Genomic DNA, 25,354 nt, shown 5'->3' with positions numbered 1-25,354 from the left:
ATGTCAATATGGACCAAACTCCCTGAGGAATGCTTCCAGCACCTTGTTGAATCTATGCCGCGAAGAATTGAGGCAGTTCTGAAGGCAAAGGGGGTCCAACCCGTTACTAGCATGGGGTACCTAATAAAGTGGCCGGTGAATGTATGTATTTTTAGCAGGTCACCATTCATTATCAGGCCTTTGTCTACATGCATATTGCTGCTACCTCTACCATATACACCCTTTCTAATCAAAGTACCCATCTTTAACTACTTCTTTATTCTACTTCAAGTAGGATAAAACATGAAGTATTAAAACTTTGATTAACTTAAACTAGTTTCCTGAGTTCACTGTAGGGTTGGTAAACAGATCCTTTATGTCCAACTCCAGTCCTGAAGGGCTGATGTCCTGCAGCTCTTCAACGTGTCCTCTGTCAAACACACCTGAATGAATCCCTGAATTACCTCCTCACCAAACGATCCAGATTTACAGAGTCCTGCGAGTGACATCATCATTTCATTCATGTGTGCCAAAGAAGAGACACATCTTAATGCTGCAAGACACCAACCCTAATGATTACAGTTTGGCAAAAGTATTAAAGGCTAATCCATCCGTTTATGGTCTGCAATACAATGCAAATCTTTACTGTAATTGTCACTGAAGGAGAAGAAGGAAGTCTGTAAGATTTACTGATTTAACAAGGTGGTTGTGGCCGGGGGTTGGATTTGCAGACAAATCCATCAGAGTGATGTATGACATGAAGCAGGAAGTGGGTAGGTGTATTTCTTTAAAACTAAGTCAGGCTTTGGGGAGTAAATCATGTCTAATGTGTTTATCTTCCTGAGTGAAGCCACAGGCTCCAGGGGAGAGGAGGAGAGATGAGTCAGCATCACAAAATGTAAATGTGAAAAGGAACAGATCAACAGGCTGCCCAGTATTTGTAAACAGTCTCCAGTCCATCTTCTATCATTTAGTATATTTGCTGAAAGTGTGACATAATCGGCAGTGACATACAGCAGGAATCTAAGAAGAAATCCTCCCCACGTTCTCATTCCCTTAGGATCCACTTTTGCCTGGCGGTGGGCCGACATCAAAGGAAGCACTGAAGTGGTTCTGACTTGGTGGTCTGGAATTGGCAGCTCCTACTTACCAAACATTTAAGCTCCTTATTCGTCAACAAGTTCAAAGGCAATATGTAGATTTCAATCCCATCTGAGATGAGAAAAAGTACAATTCTGCTGATATTTTTAGTAGTTTAATTCTGTTTTATTGTTTAAACTGTATCATGGTATTTTTTTATTGTTTAGCTTTTTTCTTTTTGATTTCAGGCATTAGATTATTTTCACTTTCTTGTAAAATAAAAGCTTAAAGAACTTTATTGGTGATGTTTCTCTCTTCAGTGCGTTTTAAAAGTATTCACAACCTCTGAATCTTTCCCGTTGTCCCAACTTCACACATCTGGGTATGTTACTGGGTCTACTGTGGTCAACCAATGGTCTGCACTGGGAAAAATAGAAATCTAGATAAGTCCTTTTTTTTCTTAAAATAAGTGCATTTGCTCTTGGATTTGAGGAGGTAAAAGAAACATTTTGCCAATGGAACAAGACAATTTATATTTAAAATAAGGAAAAAACAACTACATTGTCTTATTTCAAGTGCATGTTATATAATTATGTTAATTTATGAGTATAAATACTCATTCCATTGGCAAACTATTGCATTTACCTACTTATTTTAAGGGTAAATACGCTTAATATAAGAAATTTTTACTTATTTCTAGATCGTTTTTCCAGTGTGGTCCAATTCACTGCAAAAACATCTAGAAATAAGTAAACAAATTCTTAAATTAAGGGAATTTACTCTTAATTTGAGCAGGTAAATAAGATCGTTTGCTAATGGAATGAGTATTTTTACTCTTAGAACAAGATAATTAGATCATTTGCATTGAAAATTAGATCAATGCATTTGAAACAAGACAATGCAGTTATTTTTTCTTATTTTAAATTTAAATTTTCTTGTTGCATTGGCAAAGTGTCTCACTTACCTCCTCAATTCAAGAAAAAAATTACTTATTTTAAGAAAAAATTAGTTATTTAGATTTAAATTTTTTGCAGTGCACGTGATTTGTTGTTCATACTAGACCCCCTCTGGAACAAGCAGTAAACCAGACGGTGGCAGCAGTGGTGCTCTCTGATGGAGCGTCCTAAATAATTAGATTTTTCAGTTGACATTAAAATGACAATAAAATTACAGTAATTTCAATATTTACATCAATGAAGCAATGTTAAATAAGATAAGTTAAGAGCAAATGGTCTGCTTTATGTTGAAGAAGGAGAAAGTTATGAGTTTCTACAGACATCAAATAGTCGTCTGTAAAATTGGAGATAATGAACCACTGCTCAGCCCATTAAATGTAAATATTCATACATTCATTTTCCATCACGCTTATCCCAAGCAGGATCGCGAGGGGTGCTGGTGCCGATCTCCAGCTGTCTATGGGCGAGAGGTGGGTTACACCCTGGACAGATCGCCAGTTAAATGTAAATATGATGCAGAACAATAACTGACTTAGATAATTTAGATGTTTGCAGATTAATTTGCAAGGCTTTATGAAAATCTAGTCAGTCTTCACTACCTCAATTGCAAGATCTATGCCTATATGGCCACCCCATGGCCATATAGGCATAGATCTGGCTCTGCCACCTTCAATGTTCACTCTAAAGGCTGATTTATACTCAGAAACCAGGTTGTCTGCATGTGTGTCGCAGTGAATGCAAATGTGTCCCCTCCTCTTCCACAGACACTCTCCAAAATTGTTGTTGACCGCAGACAGTAGGCCTCTGATTGGTCAAATCTACATCCGCTCTACTCTATGTGTATTTCTTGTTTGGTACCTTACCGGCTTGTTTTTTTTTTGTATGACCGCCATTGTGGAAAATGACTGGTGAAGATGGAACAGCTTGAAAAGTTGCCCCTTTCGTTTTTCCACTTTCTCACCTCCTTGGCTGTATTTAAACCCACAGTTAGTTCGTGATTGTCCCTCTTGCATTGTGGTGTGGATTAACCACGCTTCAGTATTGGGCATAAATCAAAAATATCTGCAACAAGCTCACTGAGACACACTGCTGCGGGAGGATAACCAGTCCTTAAGGCTGGTGCGTTTAGGCTGATTTGCAAAGTTACATTTCCTTCTGTTACGGCTGCAGTGGTTTTCTCCCCTTTCTTTGCAGGGTTCTGGATGCAGGCCTTCTGCAGGTGATCTGTTTTGCCCTAATTGGTGCTTGTCTACTTTAAAAGCTGTCATGCAAGCAGCAGACAGGAGGCTTCTCCCTCTTACCTCCTCAGAAACCTGTTTGGTTTGGTTTGGTTTTTATCCTGTCCTATGGTTGGGTTTTGATAGGTTTGGTTGCATTTGCTTATTTCTGTTTAGTTATTGGTTTTGCAGTAAGCCATTTTCTATTCCCCATTTTATTTATCCCTTTTCCAGGTTTTGTTTCTTTAGTATAATTTAATAAATTCAATTTTCAGTTTAAAGAAAATCCTTTTGTGGTCTCCTTTAATGTTACCCCCACCAAACAAGCCTGGTGAACGTAACACTTGAAACATTTCGCATTAAGGCCAAAATAGACCAGAGAACCATCTTCCACATGTTTTCTCTGTCAACCTTGATGATATTCTCTTTTTTGCTCCAGTGTTTTTGAGACCAGCACTTTTAATGGGATGCTGAACAGTACAATCCAACTAAAATTCTTACAAAGTCATTCTGAGCCTACGGCTAATCTACACTATGACCTGAAAGATAACTTCTTCACTATTTTTCAGTCTTTTATGTTGCAATGCGATCTCACATTTCTTGTTTTTAGTTTAGTTTATACAGAGATTCCAATTTACATTCAGATTTGTGATTATAATTGATGCTAAGAAATCAATGCAGGCAAGTTGTTTACATAAAGGCAAGACTATAAGAAAAATGAATATATGAGTTTTAGTTTTGGATTAAAAATAATGAGGGTTTCTGTGGTATGGAAATTTGTTCTTCGGCAGAGAGAATTGTCCTTCACCTTTAATGTTTACAAATCCAGCCTTTCTTATTTTTCTTCAGAAGTGATATGCAGGAAAGTATGCCATCCCTAAGCTCCTGTTCATACTCTTGATCCTCTTCTCAGGACCTCACAGCTCATATTCCATTTTCAGGTGCTCATGCATAATGCAGCCAGTTACTTCATCAAAGTGAACATGGCTGCCATGCAAAGGGCAGACCAAAGGTTGAGACACAGAGGAGTCCAAAGTCCTCTCATATTCAAATGTAAAAGGTACTAAATGATTGATAAAATAGTTTTTTTATTCAATGTGGCTCAATAGTGTTCAATAGTTCAATAGTATATTCCATTTATAATCTTTATATATACATTAAAACATGCTTTAGCTTTTGATTAAGGTCATTTTGATCAATAAAAAGCTTGTTTTCAATTTTCATAACAAAAAAAAACAAGCACGGGAGGATTAGAAACGCTATTTTAAATATTATTTTAAATACACGTCTCTAAGATGCTTTGTTAGTTAAACTTTGATTTTGAACTAAATGCAATGAAAGCTAATATGAAAAGGTATCATTCCCTCAGTGTTGGATTATTCCTCTAAGATGATTGTGGAAAGAAAAAGTTAAAATTAAAGTTGAACATTCGGGGCAGACTTAATACTGAGTTATGTGGAATAATTTTTAACAGTTTGCAAGATTTTAGGGTAAAAATGTGACTCTTTTTTGGAATCATTTTCTGTAGATTTTTTTATTTACTAGACAGTTTTTAATCTTAACATGAAACCAAATGTAAAGATGACGTTTTTGACATTTTGCATATGACTCATAAGGAGAGTTTTTTAATCACAAATAGATATATTTATAAATACAAAAAATGGATATACATAATATCTATATTATTTATTTATATGTAATAAAATAGTAATGTAAATCCCTTTATTGTCCCACAATTGGGAAATTGACTCTCTGCATTTTGACCCATCCCCTTGGGGAGCAGTGGAGTTTGTCCCTGGTACTTGCAAACTTCTCAGAGCACAAGCACACTGCTCTAACCACAATGCCAAAACTCCAGATATAAAATATAATAGTACAATAGTCTTAGTATAATACTTCTGGACTTTTTGAGTCAGATGTTGAAGCTGTCAATGATCGATGCTGCCATCCTCTGGTTCAGGGAGGAACTGCTTGTTCCACCAAATAATGTAAAAGAATCCTTTACAAATTCCTGCATCCGGATTATGATGTGGATCATGACTAAAATGCAAAACAGGTGCATCTTTAGAAAAAAAAAAATGCTGTTTTATATATATATGTCTTTAATGGGTACAATTTATCTATTTGTTTAAATATCTATTAATAATTTATTATTAACAGTATTTATTTAACTTAAATGAAAGGACTCTCAATAGAAAGGCTCTCTATATATTTATAGAAAACAGCTACTGAAGCAAAATACTCTTACTGGGTCTTCAACCATGCTGGATCATTTTGATAACATCCTAATGCGTGGACCTGAGCTGACCTCAGACACTTTTACTTTCTCCTTCTCTTCCACATAGTGCCAAATTATGCCCCCCCTCCACACTTTTTTTTTTTTTAGATAAAGTCTGCTCAAAGCAATTTTCATCAGCAACCACTTTGGTCAGAATGTTATCTCGCTGTACTGTTGAACCACAGCCAAATTATGACTCAGACACATGAAAGAGGACTGTAATCATCATAATTGTGTCCAGCCTTCTAGAAAACACTGCAGCACTGGACTCAGATGCTGCACGCCAACCTGCATGAACATGGACTCATTTCCCACCGGTCTTGTGCTGCGGTGCCTCTAAAATAGACTGAACCATTTCCTACTTAATATGCGATTAAAGACCATTTGCAAAAGTAATCTAATGAAAAGGGACAGGAAACTCGCTGAGGTAATTTTGTGTTAACAGGATCTCAATGTTTTCTATATTGGATGAGTTTAAATCATTGTGATTTAGACTGGCCTGTTGCATAGTTGATTATATTCATGAAACTTGAGAAAAGTACTTTTATGATTTAATTAAATGTAGAGATTTTTCTTCTTTTTGGGGTTAATTTAATTAAATTCATTTTATTTCTATAGCGCCAATTTACAACACAAGTCATCTCAAGGCACTTTACAGTTCACCAGATCATACAGTAAAACATTTTTTTCAAGTTTTCTATCTAAGGAAAACCAGTTGATTGCATCGACTCATTGACTCGAATGCAATCCCTCACACTAAGCATGCTTGTAGCGACAGTGGAAAGGAAAAACTCCCTTTTAACAGGAAGAAACCTCCAGCAGAACCAGGCTCAGTGTGAGCGGCCATCTGCCGAGGCCGACTGGGGTTCAAGGAGACGGAAGCAGAGATACAAAAAGCAGCTGTATCTCTGGAAACACACAGCCAGACAGATAGCCTCCGAGGCAGCTCCCACGTCAGAGGATGAAGAGAACGCATCCAGCCAGTCACAGTCAGAGAAACAGGTCTACACTGAACAACAGGCCGATCTCCAACATCTATAAACAAAGGTGTTTATGGCAGCAGCAAAGCTGATATTTCTGTCCAGGATGGAGTCACAGCCAAACAGGAACAGACGAGGCGAAGCTACTATAAAAAAAAAAGCAGAGACAGCATAATGTTAGAGATTGAACTAACAGATTCTGCAGAGTGGGAGAATAGAGATAGAACCAAGCAGAATGATGAAATGGGGGTCCCTATGTCCTCCAGCGGTCTAAGCCTATAGCAGCATAACTATAGAGATAGCTCAGGATAACCTGAGCCTTTCTAACTGTAAGCTTTATCAAAAAGGAAAGTTTGCCTGACCTGAAAAGTAGACAGAGTGTCTGCCTCACAGACTAAAACTGGTAGAGATCACTTCAGAAGTGCAATGCTAATTAAATATTCTTCCATTTTTCCCTCATTAATGCCAAGTAGCAGCTATTTCATGAAGCATTTTATGAAGAGGGAATCTTTGTTCTGAGTTTATACAGTATTATTCTTGATACTGTATATATTCTTGTCTTACATAATTGACTCAAGTAAAACAAACCATATCACACATTTGAAATTAAGTTTTAGAGCATTTTTTAGATAAATATTTGTGCTTTTTTTTATTGCTTTCCTTTTGGTTTCTTTTGATCTGTTTACATGCAACCAGAGGCCAAAGATTAAAATAGGTTTATATACAGGAATACTATTTTGACAAATAAATCATTGGTCCAAGCACTAAACCCTGTGGTGCTCCACAAGTAACCCTGGATTTTGAAAAGGACTTGTCATTAACATGAACAAACAAGAATCTCATTTAACCCATCATCAAGCACAATCAAGTCTTTCTATGAGAAAACTGCGAAACACAATAGATAAGATCAAATGGGTCACCAAATCTGTAATTGTTATTTTCTTGAAAAGATTATCCTCAGCAACCATATCAAGTTGTGTTTATTTTTTCTGCTCCCAACAGGACAGTTTTCCTGCAAGATTTGGAGGGATCCACTTTGTGAACCAGCCCTGGTACATCCATGCACTCTACACTGTCATTCGACCATTTCTCAAGGACAAAACCAGGAAAAGGGTAAGCTAAAGATTTTAAAAAATCTGAGAAGATTTTTTATGTTTTTTTCTTTAAGAAGAATCTACAGTACTTATCTGGAATAAAAGGATGATAATTTTGAAAGGGAAGTCTTTTTCAATTCACAGCATCAAAGTCTGGTCCTGAATTCACAACATTTTCCAAACTCATTATCAAACAGGTGACAGCCAAGTTTTACAAGTTATTATGAACACTAGAACTCAGGTGCTGCAAACCAGATGCATGCAATAAACTCATCCTAACTACTGAGTGTGATTTATCAGTTCGCCTCCCTGTTGTAGGCCTTTATGTGTTTCCACTATGCTGTGATGAACGAGCTTAGAGAAACAATTATTAACAACCTGTTGGAAGAGGCAAAGGTCCATTTCCAAATATTTCAAAGGGCACAAAAATGTTGTGAAATAAACTATTGAGAAGATGAAAATATTTAAGACTGCTGTTAATTTCCCCACGAGCAGAAATATCTGAACATTTTCCTCAAGGTTAGAAAAAAACAAAACAACAAAAGCTCCAGCTTTGATTTAACCAGCAATAATTGGGATGTTATATGTTAAACGTCATGAAAGTACACCAAATAAACACCTAACTAATATTGGTTGCTTTTAAGTATAGTTCATAGAAGGTTTCTCCTCCTAAACAAGAATATTGCAGCGAGAATAAGGTTTGCAAAGTTGCATTTAAATCAGCTGATAGGGCTTTTGGAAAAAAGTTCTCTTGAGAGATTAGACTAAAGCAGATATGTTTGACCATAATGTTAACAGCTTGGATCAAATTGGGTCATCAAAAAGGTAACGATCCAGCTAATCTGAAACCGAATGGCTGGAAAGGAAAACAAGTGTTTGAAATGGCCCAAAGTCCAGATCTGAACACTTACATTTGATAAATATTTTGCATCCATCATACAGTAACCCTTAATTTAAATCAGGTCACTGAAAATGTACATTTAAACACTATACTGTCCCACTACTATGTCCTCCTGCTACATCATAAAATGTGTAGGACCAACCACATTAGCTCTTGGGGAAATGAATGATTAAAAGATCAAAAGCAGACTTGAAACAATTCTATCTAAAAGAACAGCTCAGCAAAATAGTCGCTCCTATTCTGGTTTTTAATTGAATGAATGAAAACCTTATATCAGACAAATCAGTAAATAAAAGAAATTAATAAAAAATAAACAATTAAGAGGCAAATGTTATAACGTGCTTATTTCTGAAAAGGGATATGAAGAAGTGAAACTTGTTATATTATATCCCTTCACCTTCCTATTGTCCATAACACCAGAAGTATTTCAGATTTTTTTCATTTCATGTTTTTTGAAGCATGTAAGACTTTGAATTTTAGATAATTAATGTAATTACACCCACCCTGTCTCTTAAGAAAGTATTTTGTTTGAATAGAATAGAATAGAATAGAATAGAATAGAATAGAATAGAATAGAATAGAATAGAATAGAATAGAAAATCCCTTTATTGTTCCACAATGGGGAAATTGTGGTGTTTACAGCAGCAAAGGTTATGGTAGAAGTGGTCATACAATGTGCACCTTAGAAAAGAGCATAAACATAACAGATAGGAAAATAAAACAAATAATGTATTGTACTGTACAGTGTTTTTACAATACAAATACTTTGTACCTGGAGAATGAATCATCAATTAACAGCTGTGTACATTTTTAAAGTAATGGTTATGTGAAAATCAGCAGCAAAACCAGAGATGTGCAAAAAATAAAAAAAATGTTTGATAGCTCTTTACTTTTAGCATTATATATTACATTTATACAATTCATGTCTATTTGCAGATCTTTATGCACGGTAACAACCTGAACAGCCTCCACCAGCTCATCCACCCAGAGATCCTGCCATCAGAGCTTGGTGGGATGATGCCTCCATATGATATGGGGACATGGGCGCGTACGCTGCTGGACCATGCCTACGACGAGGAGACGGATTACTGCCCGGAGTCCTACACCCTATCGGTGCAAGACCTGGAGAGAGACCTCGAGAAAAACATGTCCCCGAAAACCATGAAGAGGTCAGATTATTTAGTTAAACACCTCCACATCTGGATCTGTGTTTATGATTTTCTACTGAATCAAATAGCAAACACCTGTGGCTGGAATACTTAAACAACTTTCAGGTTAGTTGGTCTTAAACAGCTGTAAGGTGTAATTGACACATCTTTGTTTAAAAAAAAAACTCCCCAGTTATCAGCATAAATATTTTGGCTCAATTTCAGATTCAATATTTGATTACGGTACTTTTCTTTTTTTCATAACCCACTTGTTGACATTGAGCTTTTAGATATTTCTTTATGCTTAATATTAGCAGACAAATGGTTTGTGCGCAGTTCTAGCAAGGGGCTCCTCATTGGTGTGATACCATTTGCCAACATTCAAAAAACATTATCACTGAGTTTGAATTCAGTGTCTGCGTCCTCCGAGGGCCGATCATATCATAGCGTAGCTCCGAAGCCCGTTCCGATTGGAAGACTCCTCATTATGCGGCTGACAAATGCATCCTTCTTTTTGCCCGTTTTGTGTATCCTATGTAGCTTTGAGTTTCCTGTTATTCATAACAAATCCAAGCAAACCAGCACCTCAGCGGCTCAGAGGAAATAGGTAAAATGCACTGAACAGTGGAGAATATTGTAAGTTCAGTTTAAAATAGTACTAGTATGTGAATAGTTCTGGAAGAAATTAATAAAAATCATCTTTTTAAATGGTTATTGAGTCCAAAATTAGATTAGATTAGATTAGATCAGCTTTATTGATCTCACAGCGGAGAAATTCACTGGTCACATATTGGCTTAGTAATTAAAAAAGGTGCAAACAGGGAGGAAAAAGGTGCATTAAGATAAATAAGGATTAATGTGCAAGTGTACATGTAACACTCACAATGAAAAAACAAAATAAAAATAAGAATAAAAAAAATAATAAAAAATTTGACAGGTAATAAAGTCCAGATAGACCAAATCCTTGGAGAATGCAGCCTCTGAAATCAAACACGCCCTATGCATGCATTTAGTGGGTAAAAACCCTTAATTTTTTCTGTGAATTTGTTCCACAACAAGTATAATTGTAGTATGAAAGACTCAAACTATTTGCAACCTTCAGGTCGGTTTATGTAAAGATAAAGAAAGAATACCACCTGCTGAAAAGTGAGGACAAAGTTATGGAAAAATAAAAAAAAACAAAAATAAGGGGCCTCCCACATGACTTATTTATAGAAAGATGGTGATAGGGATGTAACAGACGGTATGGGGGATCCTTGTTTCTAGTAATCTGTCAAGACCTGCAGCTCACTGCGTGAGTGGAAATACTTTTTCTCTAAATCCATTCTGCATCTTTCACTGTGACTGTGACATGACCCAAAAATAGTGGGAAAGTGCTGGTTTGATTGCCTTCAGTTGCATGTAGTATAAGCTTTCTTTCCTCAATAATAGAAGGAGCAAATAAGATGGATAGTGTACCTAACATATATAAAAGGAAGAAAAGAGGAGGTAATTGGATTGTAGGGTGGATCGCCTGCAGAGATAAAAAAAAAAAAAAATCCTATTACCTTGTTAATTGTTTTGAAAAATGTTTGACTCATCAAAAACACAAACTTCCATGTGGATGTTAGATATATACACACCAAAGTAGAAGAATTAAAGAATTTGCCTGGTTGAGTTTTACCCCCCATGTTTATTCATTTAGCCCATTTCAGTAGCAAGATAGTTCCAAGTAGATAAATTACATTGCAGTAGCATAACAATACTAATAGAAAAAAGATAAATAATTAAAAATAAAGTGGATAAGTAAAGAGATAAAACAACTATTCAAATAAATAACAAAATTATTAACCACAAAATGGAACAAAGTTGAACGACAAACTCACATTTTAATTAAGTAGTTCAGTCAAAGGTCACAATAAACAAATAGATTTTTAATCTTGAATAAAATCAGCTAAGGGTTTTGGCTTTTTTTCTTTTTTTTTAACAGTGTCCTGTTTGGCAATGTGGCAATAAGAATAATTGTCTTGATGCCAAAAAAAACCCAACAGATTTTACTTTCACAATTGTAGCAGTATGGCAATTGCCATATTGCTCCACTTGTTTCATGCATATAAATTGCTTTATTATGATTATGCCGGGAGTTTTACAGTTTATATGCACACTGCAATGTAAATAGAACAGAAGAGGAAAATCAGAAATAGAAAAAGTAAAAAAAGAGAAAAGATGAAAAAAAAGAGGAGATAGAAAGGAGACAATACATTTTCAGTCTGCTTCATCACCTGCAACGAGATGCAAAAAGAACAGCACAACCGAAAGCCATGGTACAAGACATACAATAAAGCAAAACCTTTAAACTATCGCTGAAGTAGTATTATTAAGTCTGACATAAACTCTGTGAAGATAAGAATGTGGGCTTTCTGTATGGAAATGAATCTCTGAGTACCTGGAACCAAGCACCTGTAGTTATTTGTGAGAGTGCACTTGTGCATGTAAAAATGCTCAATAGTGGTTGTGGAGAGCCGAAGGGGCGCCCCCCCAGAGCACTGAGTCCAGTGCCGGGAGACCCAAAGCCCCAGACGCCCAAAGGGACCCCGAGAGCGAAGGCACCAAGGAGAGGCCAGCCCAGGAAATCCGACCCCCACCAAGGGAGGAGGAGAGACAGCCCTGAGGAAGTCCCCAAGCCACCACAATGACGGCGCCCCGGGGAACCGCGGGGACGAGTCCGCGGTCTCCGCCGGCAGCCAGCCACCCTGAAGTGAATCCTGCCCTGGGCCCCAGGGATCCAGGGGTTTTGGCAGTTTAACAGTTTTCTGTGAATTTATTTAAAATTAGACAATAAGAAAGAAAAACTCCTTCTCCATGTTTTATCATCCAGAAGAACTGAGATGTCTGGCTGGTTGATCCACAAATCTGTTATGTATTTTGCAGCCAAAGTCGATTTTTTAAAGTCGATTCTCTGTGATACGTGGAACAAATGTAACAACTTTAGAACTGGACTGATGTGCTCAATTTACTTACTTTCAGTGAGGATGTGGGCAGCACACAGCTTTCTTATCCATTTTTAAGACTGACCTGTGATAACATCGCTGCAGTGATCAACAAAGCTCCTGCTGAGACATTAATCCCATCTTAAAAATGTTCTTTAGAAGATAGAAGGCTGATATTCATACTGTCTTTATGTGTCTGAAGGTTCAGGTCTGAGTCCATCTCTACACCCGGATTTAGAACCTGATTTATGGTTTCTATTATAGTTTCTATTGCTGTTCTAATGTGAGCTTTGTGCAAACTTTTCAACGATCTTCCTTTGGTCCAAAAATTCTTTCTTTCTTTTTGTTTCAATTCAGCACAAGCTTTGATTTCTTTTATGTATTTACCCATTGCTTGAATGGGTTCATGTAATTCACTGTTACACTAAATCTCATAATTACTAGAAATAAAGCAACTCAATCGCCTTAAAAGTTTTCATGATATGGAAAACAATCCACCCTGAGCTGAGACAACAAGCTGCCATTCTGGGGCCTCACAGTGGTGCCATTAACAGTTAAATAATTAGACAGTAATGAACCATCAGATAATCAGTCAGCATTGTTAGAAATAATCTTCTGTTTGCTTCAATTTTCTGCAGCTTTGAATTCTATCTAACTATGTTAAGCTCATAATTATTTTGTATAAAGGGATATGCCGTTCATAGTAAGACTAGAAATAATATCCATATTTTATACAATACCAAATACATATAGGAAATTACACAGATCTAAACTCTCTGCATAAAATAGCTTCAATGTGGTTGCGCTTAAACTTTTTGTATCATTAGCTGGAGTTTATTTGGAGACAAAAGGATTTCATTTAGAGGGGGAAGCAATCTAGGTTTAGTTCAACACATGAAAGGCCTGAACCCATAGAATCAGAGATTCACTCAGCAGAATTTCATGAGCTAATTGGACACTTAGTGTCGACTAAACAAAACAGAATTGCCGCTCAAATATGCACTTATTGCTGTTTTTATTACACTGCATATATGGTAGCAGAAGCTACATCTTTTTCTACCATGCTTATTTTGATGCGGCTGATGGCTCAAAACATACTAAATAAAGAAGGATATGACAATTTTGTGAAACTTTAGACTATTAATGCAGATGAGTTTAACTCCAGTTCTAAAGGGTTGGTGTGCTGCATGTTTCCCATCTGTCTCTGCTCCAACACATCAGATTCAAACAGCTGAATCACCTCTTTTGTGCGTCAACATTATCTGAAGAGACCTTCTAAATGAGCCCTAATAATGTTTAGCTGTGTTTAAGCAGGAAACATGCCAAAACATGCAGTGCATCAGAGCATTAGGACTGACTTTGCACACTGTTTTAAAGCTTTATTTCAACAATATAATTCTTCTTTGCACATTTCCATAAAGGCCAGATTTCTGAGGTTTATATCAGCCAACACATGCATCCCTGCAGCTCTTCCAGAATTATCACGAGTTTCTTGGCTGATTCTCTGTTTTATGCTTTTTTTTACCCGGTTTTTAGGTTTAGGCGGACGTCAATGCGTGGTAGCTAGTATAGTATTGATTCACTGTGTCTAGTTTTGCCTAAACATATTAAAATGCGCTTTGTGAGATGTTCATAGCCTGGAATATTGTTTTACCAGACAACTCGACTTTAAGCATCTAAAGTTTAAGTTCCCACCTGTTTGCTCCTTTTTTAAGTCTTCATGAAATTGTTTACATATGTTTCAAAGAGCATTTGCCTTCTAGTTGAAATCAAAGTTACAGCATTTACTGGTTAGAGAAGATCTAAAGGAGTTTGGTTGCACTTCATACGTACAGTGGCTGGGTCTAGGGGGTATAAGAGACAAACATAAATTTAGACAGTGAGAGAAGGAGCAAAAATTGTTCAGACTGGTAAAAGCTTCAGGGAGAACTCAGGCCAACATATAAAAGAAAACAACCCTAAAAGAAAAATAAAACACAACTTAGCTAGCTCCAGTAAAAACAAAATAAAGAGCCCTAAAAAAAATAACCTAACCTGAGAAGCACATAAACAAGAGAAACCTGGGGTTAAACAACAAAAACCAAAGCAATCTGAACATGGTCACAAAAGAACAAATGTGCAGGGAAGCATTCAAGCTCACACAACCAACAGGGCTTTATATGGCAGACAAATGGTCCAGAGGATTGAGGTGCAGCTTCACAGCCATTAAATACTGTGCAGATGATTGCTGATTGGACAGAGACCCAGGAAGCAGCACCCAATCTTGGAGGAGTTTTAGCCTAAAACAGAAAAAAACTAAAACAGAAAAGGTATTACTTCAATGCAAAAACAAAATAACATTCACCTTTTGGATATAATATTACAAATTTCAGCGTAAAGGGATTAAAGGCACACCGTGGAAGTTTTTGCCACTGGGGGCCCGTATTTGGTTTCTACTAAACATTAAAAATAATAACAAAGATATATAACTGTATACTAGGAGGAAAGTGTTAACTTACCAATCTAATAATAAAGTTGAAAAAATAAAACTTGTTTTAAATCTGGCTTCTTCTTCCAGCCTGCGGCAACAAACAAACTCCTTTCCAAGATCGACTCTTATTTTTCCTCGCATACTACACTGCAAAAACGAGCTAGAAATAAGTACAAATTTCTTAAATTAAGTGTATTCACCCTTAATTTGAGTAGGTAAATTAGATAATTTGCCAATGGAATGAGTATTTTTAGTCTTAAAATAAGATAATTAGATAATATGCACTTGAAATAAGTGAATTCAACTGTGTTTTCTTATTTTAAGTGTAAATTGTCTTGTTCCATTGGCAAAATGTATCTTTTACACCCTCAATCCAAGAACAAATGCACTTATTTTAAGAAAAAATGACTTATCTAGATTTAGATTTTTTGCAGTGTATCCCTTTCACATTTTCCTTTTTCAGCCTCCTCAGAAGCTTTAAACTTTTTTCTTGTCTCAGTTATGACCAGTAGTCCAACAGACAGAGAAATAGTAGAGCAAAAGCCTTACTGTAGTTCCATGACGATATAAGATAATACGGACATAAAGCGATACATTCTTCCAGGTCACATTACCTGGGCAACAACTGTGTATCTTCACTGGAAAAAATTGACATCTAGATAATACAATTTTTCTTAAAATAAGTGCATTTTTTCTTGGATTGAGGAGATAAAAGAGACATTTTGCCAATGGAACAAGACAATTTACACTTAAAATAAGAAAACACAATTGCATTTTTCTATTTTAAGTGTATATTATCTCATTATCTTATTTTAAGAGTAAAAATGCCGATTCCATTGGCAAACTATCTCATTTACCTACTCAAATTAAGGGTAAATACACTTAATTTAAGACATTTTTACTTATTTCTAGATCTTTTTTTTTCAGTGTACTCCGAACTTACATAGTCTGTATTTCAAGAGTTCTTTCACGAAGTCCGCTGTGTGCATTCAAGTAAAAATGCATATTTCATATTTTATTTGTTAAACTTTTTATAATCAAAAGATATTTTTCTATTAAAATGTTTCGATGTTGCTTGTTTGTTCTTGTAGGTCTCAGTCAGTGGTGGAACCAGGAGTCCTGAAGAGACCGGACAAAGTGAAGAGCGAAGAAGACAACATGCAGCCACTTCTCTCGTTGGACTAAACCCACATAATCATGGAGAAGAGGCAGAAATGAGTCAATATTTCAAACCTAAATACTTACCTGTGCACATACTGGGATCAACACGCATCCTACACAAAGACATTCCTTTTTAAAAAAGTGCAGCTGCTTTTGTTGGAACTTTACAGAAAACAGATGCAAGCAGGGACACCTCCAGGAACCGGAGGAAAACCGACGACCTTCTGATGGTTCTCTATACACTCTATTTATTTATGTAGTTACATGTCAAGTGCCAATTCCAGAAACTGTAAATATAAAGTCTTTAAACAATCCAGAATGGAGCAGGGAAGACTCATCTTGAAAAGGATAGCAGTGGAGAAGCCCTGAATGTGTGAAGGTAACGGTTCCCACGGTTGTTGAGTATTACAAGATTAGGACGAATGTGTGGAAACTGCAAAGCATATTTCAAAGAGGGCTTCAGGCCTCCACTTCTATAAGCAGCCGTCTTTTTTTTTTTTATATCTTTATGAAGAAATACACTCTATACGGACAAGAAGGGGGAGAGGAAAAGAACTATGAGCCTGTCCATCTTCCTTAACCTGAATTGGCAAACAGGTATTGGTATTTGTAAGGTTTTGAATCTTTGAATAACAATAATGTCTAAAATGTCCATCTTTCTCCAGTTATCTTTTGGAAAAGCAAACGAGTTTGCTTTCTGAATCATTTGCTTTTCCCCCTTCAGCCATTTTCTCTCCATCTGACCCAGATGTCACAGAAAACAGTGCTCTTCTCTGCCATTAGAAAGCCCAAAAAGCTGCAGGCTCATATGTGTTTGTTGGATAGAAGTTGTATTTTCAGAATCTAATGGGTAGCCAGAAAAAAAGTATTTTATAAAAGCAAAGTTCTTTTGCTTTGTGGCACATTTTGTGGCACAAAATTGCGCTTTTTCTGTGATGTTATCCCCCCATTCCCCTAGAAATCTAAAGTGATCACAGAGTAGCAGCAGTTATACTTATCACTTCAGAGTAAAGGCTTTTTCAATCTGTAAGATTTATAGAAATAGATGTTATAGACTGCACCATATCGTTTACCCATTTGCAGAAAACCCCATATACATATTGCAGTAATAAGGCCTGCAATCTGTTTTTTATTTTTTGCATTCATTTAAGCTCATTTTTATAGTGAAGCTAGAAAAAAATACTTTTTAGCACTTTTAGTTTTAAAATTTGAAACCAGTGTTGTCCTGCTAATATATTCCTAAACTATTTTACAAACATCAGGTTTGCCTTTACTTTTATGAATTCAATGTAAACCCACTTTATTTAAATGTCTGTATTTAATGATGATTTAAAGCTTTATGGTACAAATATGTCAGCCGGTTCTCACTCTCAACTTTTCTTTTTACAATATTCGCTCAATGATGCTTGATTAACCTTGGGTTTTATTTATAAATCAATTTGGAGTTATTTGGGACACTATTATTTATATATGAGCCAAGCAGTTAACTGTAGACTGACTGATAGGCAACAAATTCTAGATTTTATTGATGAATCGATGCTTTGGTGCGTCTGCTTTGAGTCATTTACATTTTAAGCTACTCTTTTTTCTGAAGTTCTGGCAACAGAAACTTTTCAGGAGCAACAAATGCTTTAGTGCATTTTAACATTTCCTGCGCCAGCTGATAAACATTCACGTTATATAGAGATTTTTGAGAGATTTATTTTGCTAAAGACCAAGGGACTCCAATAATTGTTGATATTTCCTAAAATAGTTTGATTCCTTGTTTTTATAAATCAATCACGTCAAATATAAGTAGAGAACAATGTTGCCTGAAAGTAAAAAATATGGCTTGCAAAATCAAGTCTATATAAAATATCATGGTGTCTGCAATGGATTCTAGGATAAAAGGAGATGTTGAAATAGGTGCAATAATTAGACAGGATATGCCTGGACATTTAATTAATGAATATCCAGTGTTAGCACTTAGGTTGTCTCTTTCAGACATACTGTGAAATAAAACAAGGTGAAGTGAGATGCCACGTTCAACCGAGGTCTTGTCAGGTTCTGGCTAAGCGCTAAAAGTGATGTTGAATTTTCTTTAACCTCTTGGCAACGCAAGTTTATTTATCTAGTGCATTTCAGTCGTAAGGTAATTCAAATGCTGTACATAAAAAAAAACATAGAAGTAAAACAATGAGAATTCAAGACAATAAACTGATGATTAAGATGATAATATAATGATTAAAATAAAATAACAATAATTAATGATCTGAGATAGTTAGACTACAAAACAGCCACTTAAACAGGCAAGTTTTTAATCAGGATTTTAGAGCAACTTCAGGTTTCAGCGTTTTTACAGCTTTCTGTTAGTCTGTTCCAGATTAGTGGAAAATAAGAACAAAAAGCTGCTTCTTCATGTTTGGTTCTTGGTTTGCAGAGTACTGTAGATTTCAGCCATTAGACCTGAGAGGTCTGGCTGGTTTCTACACTGACAACCAGTCTGGAATGTATTTTGGAGTCAAGCCATTTGGTGATTTTTTTAGTCTAAATAGAAGCACTCCTTAAGACACAGGGAGCCAGTGGAATGAATTTAGAATTGGAAGATGTGCTCCACATTCTCATCATTAGTGAAGACGCATGCTGCAGCTTTCTGGATCAACTACAGCCTTCTGATCGATGTTTTAGACAGCCTTTTAAAGACACTGTTAAAGGTGAACGTATGAATTAGTTGTCTAAGGTCCTGCTGAGACGTTAATAGTTTAATCCTTGAGATGTTCTTTAGATTATAGAAAAAGACGAATCATAAAGACGGTAGTCTTTATTATTCTCTGAAGGTTCAGATCCGAGTCCATCGTTAAACCCAAATACTGAGCCTAATTGGTGGTTTCTAACTGTAATATCAGGAGCTGGGTGCTCATTTTTAAATGTTTTCCTTTAGTTTTCAGTTATGTTGACCCTGCAGTTTTACCCTCCTTCTATCCAACCTGCTTTAGACGTTACATTTAACCAGACTTCAAAGTCATTATATAGTAAAATCAACATGTATTTCAGTTTTAGGTTGGGTGGCTGTGATTTTGGATTTAATAATGTTTTCTATCAAGTGAATTTTTTCCACTTAGCAATAAACCAAGTACCATCCACTTTATTGCTATCATGCGACTAAATCTTTCCAGCTCTGATAACCACTGCCAAAACGCTCTTAGTATTTGAAACAGTTTATTATGTGATTCTGCATTACCACATCATCCCTGGTCTTAATGCATTCATTTCTGCTTGAGGGATTCCGTCCTAAAATACATCAGAACATCCGGTCTAATCAAGAAACACAAAAAGAGGATTATGACAAAACTGAAATGTTTGGTAAGTTGAGAGTGAGAACGGTTCTAAAATGTTTCAAATGTTTTAGTTTATGAGTAACTGAAGTGATTGTAGTTCTACTGAAACAGGCACATGTTTTAGCTGATCTCAGCTTTCCCAGCCAGTTAGAAGCTTTGTGTCTAAAGCAGCATCAGTCTCTTGGAGCAGAACCACTGATCAATCGCAATGATTTTTTGTTTTTTTTTAACATGGAACATTTCCCAGTGTAAAATCTGGTTAGCATTTGACAGCAGTAAGCTGCTCAAACCCATGATGCACAAATTCAAAATGTCCTTTAAAATCCAAGTTAATTTTGGCTGTTTCTATTGTTGACATTCATTTTCTTTAAGGTTCTTTGCAGACCTACAGGCTGCCCATTCTGCAGTATTATTATAGTTGGTCATAGATATATACAGTAATATATTATTTATCTCATAGAGCGTTCTTTTCTTAGTTATGTAAACAGGATGAGAGAAAAGTCAAACATATTCCAAACAGTTTGGAAATGTATTTTCTGTAAAAAGTTAAAGTACTTAGAGTTTATGTTAAATTTTATATTTAGAATACACATGTAATAATTAGTGAGATAATGATTTCCATTTATATTGCATAGATAAAATAGAAGCTTTAACAGGACAAACTTTTCTCATTTGTTTCACATTGTGTTTTTATAATAGACAGACTTTCCTGTGGAGTTTATTCAAATGAAACTGGTCCCATCTGATAGTGTTTGATAAATGGCTGTTACAGTTTTTCCGCCTCAGTGAATCACCGCAGGCGAATGAAGTGCAAAGCTTCGACGACTGAATGTTAACAGCAGGCTGGGAAAAATTGTCTCTCCGCCGAGCGGCACAGCAGCATCGGGCTGGCAAACGGGCAGCCGAGCGGATCACAGAGGAGCCCGCCGGCGGGCAGGGAGCATCAGGTGGCCGGCTGCAACCAGAGCAGACAGCTGGAATGTTAAACTATCACACCAGCGTGCTTGACATGTCAACCCCACTTAAAGCAGCGTGTGGTTTCTGATCTGGGTTTAAATCAGGGAGATAATAATCAGCCACACGGATGGTCAAAATATTCATCCACTGAATATATGATCAGTTTGTCCCTCTGAGCGCCGAGCCCATTAAAATGACTAATAATTGGACTCTGAAGTCTCTGATGGTTCTGCATAAATTATCTGTTACGGAATATTAATAAATCAGCCAACAGGCCATGTTTTCTTTTTTTTTTTACCTTTATATTTTAAAAATCTAGATCCTATAATATCCTCTTTCCAACATCAGTATCAACTTACACAAATTACACATGATACTGTATTACCTGGTCTTTTTAAGCAAGTAATTGGTTACAAGAAATGAATAGAGGATCTCTAACGAGCTTGCAAAGACAAGTTTTATAGTTCTTCCATACACTTTGCTTTGTTTCCCAACATATTTATGAATATTATGAAGGAAATGTTTTCAAATTATTCTCAGCTAACTGTGCAAATTATATATTTTTAATTCTTTATTGAAAGTTTAAAAAAACTTGTTATTTAGGGTCATGATTTTGGCCATAAAGAATCCTAATCTGGTTCTACCTTTAAGCTAAAATAAGTGTAAGTGCTTGAAAGCTGAAGCAGCCAATAGGCTCGCCTTTACTTTGGGCATCAGTAAAGTATTAAACCTAGAATGGTTGAATTAGGTGTAGTCAAATACAGGCTGTAATTTAGGTTTAAGGAGCAGTTTTGGAGATCCTCAGTTTTTTGAACTAGTTGGCTTCCTGGCTCACTAAGGTTTCAGCTGATGTAGAAGAACAGAAATTAAAGAGCTGGTATAAGGAGATAAGTTTAGACTTCTATACTGTATCAATCATTTAAAAAATTGCGTCTTCTGAATCTCATTTTTAATTTTTCAAACTGAATAGAACATCCAAGCTTTTCAGAGATTTAGCTAATATTTTGAAAATTACCTTTTTGGATAATCTGGATATTTGAAAATCATGACTGATTTCATTTGTCATAAAGTTTATGTTTGGAATGCAAATGTTTGGAATGCAAATCTCTCCTATAAATTGGGTAAAACTGTACAGGAGCAGCCATTCAAAGTGTCCCTTCCCAGTCAAACGCCAGCCGAATGGCAGCCTACTCCCCTGCAACTTCCAGTTAAATCCCCTCCAACTTCCAGCCACTGGCCTTCTCCTGCATATTTTTTACTCTGACTCCACCCTTTCACTGAATTACAGGGTCTGATCAGGAGATGATGCTTCTGTTTCTGTCCTAAAGTCCACAAATCATGACAGAAAGAACATTTTAGTACAAAGAGTTATGTTTAAAAAGGAATTGTAGAGGACAGGCCAAGGACCATCCAAAGGCCCATCAAGGAAAGTAGGGAAATTTTGAATGGCTTTTATTGATGGTGAAGATTCTGAGTCATACAGAAAAAAAAAACAATCCGCTGGACTTTGTTTCCAAGTTTGAAATGGCTACTACTTTAACTGTTGCAAACATGCAAATGCATAACATACATTTGGGTGAATGCTTTAACTTAAAAAGGTATAATTATGTTATATGAATGTAAACCTGCACATTCATCTCATATTACACTAGTTTTATGTGAAAAAACTGTCAATCAATTATCTGCCACTTAAGCCCCTGTTTAGTGATCCTGCCAAATATGTCTTTCTTAAAGACAGGAACACTGTTGCTGTTTGGAGCCATTTGCTCAATCAGGTGCAGCACAGATCACTCTACAGTTAACCTGAAATGCATGTTTTACTCTGTGGAGGAAGCCAAAGTACACAGAGAGAAACCACATGCAGAAGGAAACCCAGATCAGGATTCAAACTCATTTTCACGCTGCAGCGAAATAGTGCTAACAGCTACTTTGTAAAATGTATAAAAATTAAATCTCATTTTTCAGCTTCTAATCACTATCTAATGTTTGCAAAATATCTTTATGTTCACCTGAAGAACCAACATCTTGTTTGTAATTATCAGTCTAGAGGTCACACCGATCTACTTTTAAATTGAACATTTTGCATTTGAGCTTTTGTTGCAAAAAATGCAAAATAAACTGCTGTTGAAATCAAGGAACAATGTGAATCCAACGGAGAGACTGTAATGATGCATTTACAGAAGTAATCAAGCGGTTAGATGTTATTTTCTGTGCATCAGGAAAAACCTTAGATGTATTTTTAAGGTGATCAGACACCTGATATAGAAAAATGGATGGTCAGAGATCCAGGAGGAGGAGATGTAAAGACTCTACAGACATAAGCAGGGACACAGACTCTCACACAGCCACTGTAGATGCTTCCAGTTGTTGGGATAAAATGTTTACATGAAATAAACATGTATACTGCTTGAATATAGCTCCACTCCGTTAACCTCTGAGCATCCTGCTGCTCCTCCAATGGTTTGGGTTTTGAAAGTGAATTTCATAGATTGTTTCTTGTGAAAGTATTTAAAAGATGGCTATACAGCATCACACACAGTTAAAGATCTTTAATTTTATAACGAATATCCTTTTTGGTGAAGTTTCACCAAACGTATTTTTTTTGTTTATTTATCAGTATTTTAAGAAAATTGCTCATGTTTAATATTAAAAATGTCAGATGTGTGTTTTTAAAGCCTAAGCATTTGGGAATCAGTTTTGAATGTTTGTTTTTTAACTGATGTTCTGTTTTTTCAAAGGTGTTTTTATCATAATTTTAAACCCAAGTATTGGCAGTGAGGAAAAGAAACTGAAAAAAACACCCGAAATGAAGTCCAGGAGGTTGAAATCTTCCCTAAAAATTGCAACTATTTTTTTTTTTTTATCTCTTCCTCCCGGGACATTGTGTCATAAAATGTGGCCTTTAAGAAGCTATGCTTGTAAACACTGTATTTGTTCCCATCATTTTATGAAGCAAATGGGCTTCTCAGTTTATTCTCCCCTCTAAAAAAACAACACAAAAACATTTTGAATGAATTACGAAATCCGCTCCTATTCGCATTTATTGTCACCTATAAACAGATATTTGGGAAAAAAAAGACTGCAAACTAATTAATGTAATCTGTAATAGTATAAACTCCCGTTTTTCTCTTACCCATTGGAGAATCAGAATAAATTTGCCAGGTTATACACACAAGATGGGAAAAACAAAACATAATATTCAAGTAGATGTGTGTTATTCATTGCCAAGAAATTATTTTGGTCTAAAGTTTCCTCTAACTACTGTTAAAAAAAAAAAGCTGTAATGTGCTTTTTTTTCATCTTTTTTGTTTGTTTTTTGGTTTCTAATTGATTTGAAAAGATATATATTTGATTTGGTTATTTTAATGTTGAAAAAAAAAACATCTTTAAACATCCACATTTTATATGGATACAGTCACACAGTCAGGAAAAAATAATAAGATCAGTATCCTCATTAGGAAACTAAATTCTTTGGCATTATAAACTGCATTGCAGTCTCATACATAAAATGTGAAACAGATTTCCTATCCTTGATATCAAACACTTAAGCACCAACTCATCAATGACTTGCCATGCATAGAAGCAATAGGAAGCATCCTCAAGCTACAGATAACATCTAGGTTAGATTTTCTTATGTAAACCCTTGTTTTCTCCCTATCTAATGACAACCTTGGAGATAATTACAGCACTTTCAACTATTTAAACATACTTCCTCCAACATCCATAATGGCAACTGATGTGGTTTCCAGCTAATTTGATTATGTAAATGTATTTTTTATATACACAGCAAAGAAAACCTTCAAATTATAATAATAGTTGATTCAAGGACTTCATACTTAGTCACCTTTAAAAATATATTCATGGTGTGTATATTTCCATTGAGATATAATTGATGTGCTTAGCTTTCATACACCTGAGTAGAAAAACTTTTCACTAACTGAAACATATTTTTTCATTAATTAAAGCCTTCAGTCGTGAAAACACGCTGAATGCATCCTGCTTGATAAAAATGCTCCCAGGAAGATAATGGATTCATTAATCAGTTTTTACTCCACTCCGTCACTTTGTTGTTATACAATAATCTGCGTTTGTTTTTTAATAATCTATATAGTTGTTGGAGGTTTGATTCTCACTGACTTTGAATTGTGTTTATTATGTCTCAGCCAAAGCATCTTGTTCCATTGAGAATTTAATGAATTGTTTATGATCATTAAGTATTGTGCACCAATGACACTGAATGATAATTTTTTTTTACAAATTGGTCATTTTTTAGGAAAGATGAATGCATAATTTTCAGTTTTATCATGTAATCCTTTCTCACTGTTTTTTTTTTATTGTATAGTGGCAGTAGGACCAGTAGGAAAGATCACATGAAAGCAGAATTGTGAAGTTATTATGGAAAGCCAGTATATTATAGGAGCAAAAACTGTCCAATAGGTGTTCTGTGTGTAAATGTCCTCGGAGACAATTTGCTGAAATGTAAAATGATCAAAATTAAAAATGGACATGCAGATTTTTTCACTCTGTTGTTTGATTTTATTTTTTCTGTTTATTATTTGACATAAGATTTACAAAACCAGCGGAAGTTAGAGGCACCTAGACTTTCACTCTGAGTGCTGATGTTTTAAAGCACATGGACAATCATCCTCCACCCGTCCTGGATTCCAAATCAGATGCAAACTGATCTTCTGGGTCATTGGAGCGTGTTCTTTGGTGTGAGTTATGTATTTAAGCATGTGAATCTTAATCGGACTGCTCCTGTAATTTCTTCAGAATTAATTTAAAGATGGCTGCCTTCTCCCCTCTTTTAAACTGTCTGTCCTCCCTGTCCCACATCTGAAGATCTT

General features: G+C 35.8%; 1 protein-coding gene across 2 annotated transcripts in view; it reads left to right on the top strand.

The window, feature by feature from the left end:
* The window catches only part of clvs2 (clavesin 2), a 57,499-nt gene extending 39,900 nt beyond the window's left edge, over positions 1–17,599 (top strand). Inside the window, exons 3-6 of one of the 2 annotated variants that reach the window (XR_001481794.1) lie at positions 7,493–7,603; positions 9,422–9,654; positions 16,164–16,612; positions 16,748–17,599. Coding sequence is in view for 1 of the 2 variants with exons in the window: in XM_015392995.1 (XP_015248481.1) it covers positions 7,493–7,603; positions 9,422–9,654; positions 16,164–16,257 (438 nt within the window). In the remaining variant the exon portion in view is untranslated. Of the gene's footprint in view, positions 1–7,492; positions 7,604–9,421; positions 9,655–16,163 lie in introns of both variants that reach the window. The other variant, XM_015392995.1, reaches the window with a different exon arrangement.
* The last annotated feature ends 7,755 nt before the right edge of the window (positions 17,600–25,354 follow it).

Source organism: Cyprinodon variegatus, unplaced genomic scaffold, assembly GCF_000732505.1.
Source record: "Cyprinodon variegatus isolate N-32 unplaced genomic scaffold, C_variegatus-1.0 Scaffold619, whole genome shotgun sequence".
Taxonomy (NCBI): Eukaryota; Metazoa; Chordata; class Actinopteri; order Cyprinodontiformes; family Cyprinodontidae; genus Cyprinodon; species Cyprinodon variegatus.
Note: the sequence above shows the minus strand (reverse complement) of the source record. Positions and strands in the feature narration are given on the sequence as shown.